This window comes from Gigantopelta aegis, chromosome 9, assembly GCF_016097555.1.
Source record: "Gigantopelta aegis isolate Gae_Host chromosome 9, Gae_host_genome, whole genome shotgun sequence".
NCBI lineage: Eukaryota > Metazoa > Mollusca > Gastropoda > Neomphalida > Peltospiridae > Gigantopelta > Gigantopelta aegis.
In genome coordinates, this window is record NC_054707.1 from 1,893,698 (window position 1) to 1,901,835 (window position 8,138).

Sequence of the window (8,138 nt, forward strand, 5' to 3'; positions counted from 1 at the left end):
GGAACGAGAAAAAAGCCCCAATCATTGAGGTGGTTCGATCATCTCAAGCGAGCATAACTGACTGAGCTAAATCCCGCCATTGAATGTATAGAGAATACTGAATGAGTTTCACTTGCGTTGCATTGTATATGTGGAATTTCGACTACTAGATCACATTGAACCCCGCTATGGGACATTCCCGAGTTTGATGCATTGTAAAATGTTTTCGACTAATAAAATATGTCTACGATTAAACTTATATATTAAATATATTTTCTTGTTAAGAATATCAGTGTCTGTATATTCAATGTGTTTCTGGTCGTCTGGATATTTGTAAGAAGAACAAACTGGATTTTTGTCTTTAAATAATTTCGTATGTACGAAAAAAGTTTTTTTTAGGAAATAAAATGAAATTTAACCTAATACAAATATTAGAATGATAAGAAACACGTTTAATATACAACCACTAATATTGTATGCAGAAAAATATATTTCATAGTAATTACAGTTGTCAAAAAGTCTCTGTTAGTCGATAGTTAACATCTTTAAAATTGCAGCAAACTCAGGAATGTCTATTTAATGCAGGAAGGGATCTTTTATATACACTTTCCCACAAACAGGAAAGCACATACCACGGCCTTTGACCAGTTGTGGTGTACTGGATGGAACGAGAAAAAACCCACTCAGTTGAACGGATCCACTGAGGTGGTTCGATCCTGCAACGCAAGCGCCTCAAGCAAGCGCTCAAACGACTGAGCTAGATCCCGCCCCGTGCTGGAAGTAAGATGCATCGTGCTATTTCACTTTATTCCTTAGTCTAATTATCACTCACTTACACTCGAGTCCTATATTTTAGACTCGTGGAACTAGCCGCAGGATCGAACCACTTCGGTGGATCCTTTCAACTGATTCGGTTTTTTCTCTCGTTCCAATCAATGTACCACAACTGATCAGAGGTTGTGGTATGTACTTTCCTGTCTCTGAAAAAGTGCATAATATAAAAGATCTCTTGCTCCTAATGAACAAATGTACCGAGTTTCCTCACATGACTCAAAATGACCAAATGTTTGACATGCATGCAACAGCCGATGATTAATAAATCAATGTGCTGTAGTGGTGCTGTTAAAGAAAACCAACTTTAACGTTCTTTAAATTATTTAAAGGCTGCCGACGCTATATTTAAAGGCTGCCGACGCTATATTTATCGAAGATATAGCCTAACTTGTTATTTTAAGACACGCTATTTAAGTAGTAGGGCTCCTATTTACTAGAGTCAATTAATTTAAAAACAAAAAAATTTGTCAAATGTTTTTTAGTGTTATTTATTTGTTTTATCTCCTATGGCTTTGTTTCTATTAATCGATTTAATATATAGCTCATCAGAAGTGTTTCATAAAACATAGAAACAGATTTAAATTCCACAAATCAAACAATACATTTTTAATCGATCACAGTTCGGTTAGTGAAAACTGATATTCAATTATGAGAGAAAAACGGAGACAGACAGAGAGAGAGAGAGAGAGAGAGAGAGAGAGAGAGAGAGAGAGAGAGAGAGAGAGAGAGAGAGAGAGAGAGAGAGAGAGAGAGAGAGAGAGAGAGAGAGAGAGAGAGAGAGAGAGAGAGAGAGAGAGAGCGCGAGACAGACAGACAGACAGACAGACAGAGACAGAGATATATACAAAGAAGAGACAGACATAGAGAGACGGAGAGAGACACAGAAATCAGACATACAGACAGACAGATGAATTGATGGATGGATTGATTGATGGATGGATCGATGGATCGATGGATGGATCGATGGATGGATGGATGAATGGATGCATGGATGGAATTGGACTTGTCGTCCTCGAGTGGTTGGTCTCGTGCCACCCTCACCCCCGGTTCCTACGGGCCTGCAGATAGATAAATCCCAGAATCACTCACCTGGTTCATTCCAATATTTATTTACATGCTCATATACCACTAAGGTTTCAAGCATGTCTGTCCTGGGCATAATCTCTGGCCTTTGCCAGTGACTAAGTCCAGGACAGGGGGGGGGGGGGGGATTGAGTTTGAAGTGGGCAGAATTTGGAATAAGTATTTAGTTGTGTCCAGCGACTGCGCGGACCGACTAGTAGACACCGAAAATGGGCTGTGTTCTGACTGGCTGAATTTCGATTCCTTCGGGTCTAACTAGAAAAACCTATGTCTACGGAGAATAACTGCACCTATCATCATGTCCGGACTAAGAATTTAAACCCAAAAATAAGGTTTTAAGGTGATTTGAGCAATTGAACGGGCGCCAAAGTAAATTGCGTTGGACTATTTATAAAAAAATAAACATAAGAATTTTGAAGCTCGATCGAAAACGTATAAAGTCCAACTAAGCCCAAAAAGGAGGTTACCTGTCCTAGATAAGGTTGGCGTCTACGGGGAGGAGATGATGTACTCTTCGCTGAAGTGGGGCACCGACTTTCTGAATTTGTGGCCCCATAGGCATTGAGCCAGGGGGAGGTACTGGGCGCCGGCGATGATCTTGATGATCCTGTGGACGGTGTGGTTGTCCATCTCTTTGTAGAGGATCCCCTGTCTGTACAAGCCATCCCGGCGCGAGGTGATGACCAGGACCTCCCCGATTCCCCGTAGATCTCCAGGATGGATGGCGATCTGGTTGCCGTCCTGGAAGGTATTGACCTCTTCCTCTCGGATCCCGCCTGGCAGTTTGTAGGGATCCGAGACGTCCCCAATCACGTACTTAGCGTACTGACTCTTGATTTTTCTTTTAGCCAGCTGCCATTCGTCCCTGTCGGAAGCGGAAGGCCGCGTCTTGGCTGGTTGGTCCCCCGTGGGTGGGGGTCTCGACGCTGATGAGCGACGGGCGAGAACAGGTGATGCAGGCCGTGGTGCAATTGTTCGTTGCTCCTCTTTCTGCCTCTGTACAGTCGGTGCTGTTGGTGGACGAATCGCCTCCTTCTGCTCCGTCTGGATTGGTCGTGGTGGGGGCAGCGACGCAGACGGGACCGCCGCCGGCGGTTGGGCCACCGGCTTTGTCCTGGTTCATTTTTTACTTGAAAGATAAAGGGGGTTTAAAAGCTCTAACACCTAATCCCAGATACTTTGACAGTCCTGATTGTTTTCATCGATAAATATCAAGTACCTATGATCGTCTATAGGATCAGAAGCTTCATTACATATACATGTATATATAAATTGTATTCAATCACACACAAGGCATGCACGCACACACCACACGCACCCCCCCCACACACACACGCACACGAACACACCACACACATACACCACACACGCGCACACCACATACACCACACACTCATGAATCACCGCCAAACCAGGGATGATGTTAGGTATTTGCGAAAAGATTATTCAAAGGGGGAAAACAAGTGTAAAATAGGGTACCGCATCAGACATCATTCTATTTAGTGATGCGACATAGCATTAAATGGCTCCCACATGTCCACAACAAAACTTTTTTTAAACCTTGAATATAATAACTGCAATCTCAACCAGAATGATATATATCGATGTTTAAGATTGGCATATAATGAGTATGCCCTTAGGTATTTGAAAAGTTGCGAAATACAGACGCCAAAATCTGAAGCGAAAGAACTTTATATATTGCTCGACATAAAGAAAAATTAACAACTGAAAAATTGAAGTCATCCCTTTTATCACACAGCTTTGTAAGAAGGCCAATGTCGAGATGAATCATTTGTAAAGATCAAGGTATGAAACAGATTTTGTTGTTGTTATTGTTGTTGTTTACTTTCTGTAGTTGCTTTTATTTCTGTCTCTGACGGCTAAACCGATCAATGGAAGATAGGCCTAATCTGGGATTTTGTGATTATCGAATGATATAAGATTATCAGTATATCGGATCGTGAAATAAAATTTTAGCTAGATTCCTTTGTTTTGATTTAGTCAGATTGATGAAAAATCGGAAAATTAAACATTTTAGCTAGATTCTTTGTTGTTGTTGTTGTTGTTGTTGTTGTTCTTCTTCTTCTTCTTCGTTCAATCAAAATTTGACCGTATTAGATCAATAATGCAAATGTCATGACGAAATGTGACGTCTTCCGGAGGTCGTCGAGAGGTCCCCAGAGTTTGATATTGACGGGTGTGTCTTGTGTCCATACTTTCTGGCGGTTCTCTTCCAGGTGTGGGCAGTTTTGTAGGATGTGTTCTGGCGTTTGTTCTTCAGCACCACATTCACATTGGGCAGTATCTGCGAGACCCATCTTTTTCAGGTGTTTTTTCAGCCAGCAATGTCCAGTTCCCAGACGGAAAATTATGGTTTGTTCTTTCCTGTCTAACTGGTTTATGCAGTTTTTGTCAGGGTTGTATCCATTATTTCTGGTCTTCTAATCACATTTGAACTTTCGTTTTAGAAGAGTCTTGGCTTCACCATATGAGATGGAGGATTGGGTTTGTGGAAGGCAGCTACATGTTTTGGTCAGTTGGTCGGCTTTTTCATTGCCTGCAACTCCTATGTGTGCTGGGATCCACTGGAGGGTCACTTTTCGGCTTTGGGCAAGGCTGTTTAGCCTAGTTTGCAGCAGTTTGTGTCCTGATGAAAGTGATTGGAGTGCAGACAGGGAGTCATTGAGAAGCATTATGTATGTTGTCCTTCTTCCTCAGTCAGACGTTTTGTTGCGATGATGAGGGCTTGCACGTCTGCTCTGTATTTTGAGCTTAGCTCTCCAACTGGGGTGGAAATGGAGACAGAGGATCCATCTGGATAACTGATATATGTTCCACTTCCACCATTTCGTATGGTATTCTCTGCTGAACCACCTGTGAAAGCATGGATCTATGTTGACTTTGGTGAGGACTAGCTGTAGAGGTGGTGGCTGCTTCCCCTTTTTTGGCAAGTTCTGGAACATCCAGCCTGATTTCATGAAGGTGTGTTTGCACCCAGACATTTTGAGAGAGTTTCTCACACTGCAAGGCATTTTGGCTGATGCAATCATAATTTTTCTTTTGCAAATTATATGTCAGGTGGTTGAGACTTTGTCGTTTTAGTCTCTTCTTTGTTTTTTCCTGGAGTCTTTGATGCAGTGGATGTGAATGCAGTCGTTTCATCTTTTCTCCCAGGATAACGACCTTGCGTTGTTGCCTGGATTCCAGAGGTTCGAGGTCTGTGGGGTTTTTCCATTTGACTGATTGGACTGCTTTTCATGGCCCCAAGGATAATTCTGAGGCCCAAGTGTTGTACTTTATTTAACTTGTTCTTTTGTGTTTTTGGAAGCTGTTATCCAAGTTGTAGATGCATATTCCATTGTAGGTCGAATGGTTCCTGTATACACCTGTTTGAAGATCCTGGAGTTAACACCCCAGTTGGTTCCAGCATTTTTTTTTTCATCAGGGAAAGTTTTTTAACAGCTCGTGTTTCTATGGTTTCAATGTGAGGCTTCCAAGTTAGTCGTGAGTCTAATTTCAGTCCAAGGAAGGTTGGTGTATCAACTTTGGGCACTAGTTTGTCTGAAAGCTTGAGAATGACCTTTTCCTTTCGAGTGGATAGGGAGAAAAGTGTTGAGACAGTTTTTGATTGGTTGAGCTGGAGTCCACATTTTTGGTCCAGGCACACACGCTGTTTATGGTGTTTTGTATTCTGTATGTTGCTGTGGATGTATGTTCTGAGGAGCTCCATACTGCGAGATCATCTGCATGCAGGGTATTAGAGACATGTTTGGGTATGATTGTTGTGATATCGTTTATGTAGATGAGGAATAGTGTGGGTGAGATTACACTTCCCTGGGGCACTCCCTATCTCATTATGATACGGTTACCGAGTTTATGGTCAACCTCCACTCTGGCAGTGCGCTGGAACAAATATTTGCTCAGCCATCTGTGCATTTTCCCCATGACACCTACCTCCAAAAGCTTGAGCAGCAGTCCCTCTTTCCAAACTGTGTCAAAGGCCTTTGACATATCCAAGAAGACTGCTGGAACTTTCTTTTTCTCCTGAAATGAGTTTTCAATTTCTTGTGTCAAGTACGCCAGCTGGTCTTCTGTGCTGTGGTGTTGTCTGTAGTCTGTCTGTGTTCGGGATAGGATAGAGTTGGATTCCAGGTGCCAGAGAAGTCTTTTGTTGGTGATTGTTTTCATCAGTTTTCCTACACATCTGAGGAGGCTGATTGGCCTGTAACTTTTGGCATCTCCCTTGTCCTTTCCCTTCTTGAGAATGTGTCTAATGTGGGCTTCTTTCCACTTTTCTCGAACCTTCCCCATGTGCCAGCTCTGGTTGAAAATGTACAGAAGAGTTCGTTTTGCTCTCGATCCAAGGTGTTTTAGCATTTCATTTGTGATTCCATCAGGACCTGGAGCCTTCTTCTGCTTTAGCTTTCTTTGGCGTCTTCTACCTCGTGCTGCAGACTCAGGTGTTATTGCCATGCAAGGGCTAATCTCGGGGCCAGGCACGTTCAGGATTTATCTGGTCTGTTCTCTCACTTCCCTACGTCTAGCATTTGGGAGCTTGGTTTTACTTTCTGCTTGGTAGACTCTGCCAAATATTTTTGCGGCCGCTTTTCCTGTCGCTTTTCCTAGATCTGTTTTCAGTGTTATTTTGCTCCTCTGAGTGTTATCTTCATTCAACATGTTTATCAATTGCCAAAGTTTTTTGTATCCTTTTCTAGATTTAAGGATGCAGTTTTTTCGTGCCAGCTTGTCCGGTTTGTTCTAGCTTTTCATTACCGAATGCTGTTTTCAGGTTGTTGTGCTTCACAATGTTTTGAATGGATGACGTTTTCTTGATGTTCTCACGTGCTGCCTCGCTTAGATCGTTGTGTAGTTTGTCGAGAGTGGAGTTCCAGAAAGGTCTGTAGTTGTCTTCTTCCTCTTGGTATTGCTTGCTTTGCTGCATCAAAAATGGCAGATGTCAACATGCAGGCATTTCGGTATACACTCTGTTTTGAGATGGCGAATTTCTTACAATTAGAGTCTGTAAGTTTTTTTTTAAAAGGTCCCAGTTTGCTTGTTTGTAGTTCCAGCTGGGTTGTAACTTACTTCCGCCGAAGCTGGTCTGCTTTTTTATATTTAGGATGACAGGCTTGTGGTCACTACCACCGAGCTGGTGACAGACTTCCCTGGCAGTGATTTTGTGGATGTCATCGGTGGCAATGGCTAGATCAGGGTTACTGGTTGTTCGCCAGGCTCTTGAGTAGAAGGTGTTTGGATCATCTGGAGTGTTAATGAGGATGAGGTTGTTGCTAATCATCCATTCTTCTATTTCTTCACCCTTGGAATCAAGACTTTTATAACCCCAACTGGGAGAGTGGCTGTTGAAATCGCCAACTATAATCCAGTTTTCCTCATCTGGCTGTATGTTGAATAGCTGGATCATCTTGTTTGGTGGGCTGTAGAGATTACAAACTGGCAGGTTGATGTGTGGTAGAAGAAGTTTTACTGTTATGTATTCTGTGTCTGTGTCCACAAATCTTTTAGATTCAACAGATGGTGTGCAGTTCTTTACGAGTGTTATTAATCCCCCCTTTGGTCGATCTTCCCGGTTCTGTCTGTAGATATCGTATCCTCTGACAAAGAATCTGAGGGAGCTGTTGGATACTTTCAGCTTTTACATTGTTTTGCAGCTCTGTCTTCTTTTGTCGCACCCTTTCGGCATTCCAGTGCATGGTGCGAAGTTGTTTCTGACTGATAGCTCTACTCTGGTCTCTCCCAGTTGTGGCAGGAGATTAAGAGCCGCGGTCAGTAGCTTGGTTTGGGCCCCTTCGAGACTGGGAGCCCGGCCTCGTCCTATTCTGGCTACGGTCAAACAGCGAACCCACATCTTTCTAATGATATTATCAGTGGACGATTTACAACTATATTCAAATGTACTTTAAATATGTTTAGCGTTCATATACGATTAAATTAATTGTTATGGTATCACCTGTCGATTATGCAATAACTTAGACTTTAGTTACTTAGGGGCTGGCAATCAGACCAATTACTAGTAGTTTGAAACTAAATCACTGCAATCAAGACACTGCAGACTTTTAATTGATGCCCCCAGCTAATACCCGGTCTGCCAACAATTAACTATTCAGCAGTGAACTATTATAATTTATCATGTGACACAATTCACAAAGAGGTCTTACTCTGGGTATGTGCCTAGGGAAATGCTACTGACGGGAAATAAATACCCAAGGAACATTAAGACGTTA

The 8,138-nt window shown here is 42.4% G+C and overlaps 1 protein-coding gene across 1 annotated transcript; it reads right to left on the minus strand.

Annotated features, from left to right (window-relative positions):
* Positions 1–6,613: 6,613 nt before the first annotated feature.
* LOC121380709 lies at positions 6,614–7,318 on the minus strand. The gene is made up of 2 exons (XM_041509661.1): positions 6,908–7,318; positions 6,614–6,832 (listed from the first exon to the last, which is right to left on the minus strand). Exons 1-2 carry the CDS (start codon positions 7,316–7,318, stop codon positions 6,614–6,616), a joined length of 630 nt encoding a protein of 209 aa, XP_041365595.1.
* Positions 7,319–8,138: the final 820 nt, after the last annotated feature.

What these genes read in the sequence shown, in the direction of transcription:
- LOC121380709 (XM_041509661.1), bottom strand. Translation starts at nt 7,318, where the DNA reads ATGATCCAGCTATTCAACATACAGCCAGATGAGGAAAACTGGATTATA. An exon ending in AAAACTTACAGACTCTAATT is followed by an intron (nt 6,833 to 6,907) that starts GTAAGAAATTCG and finishes TTTTTGATGCAG; the next exon opens with CAAAGCAAGCAATACCAAGA.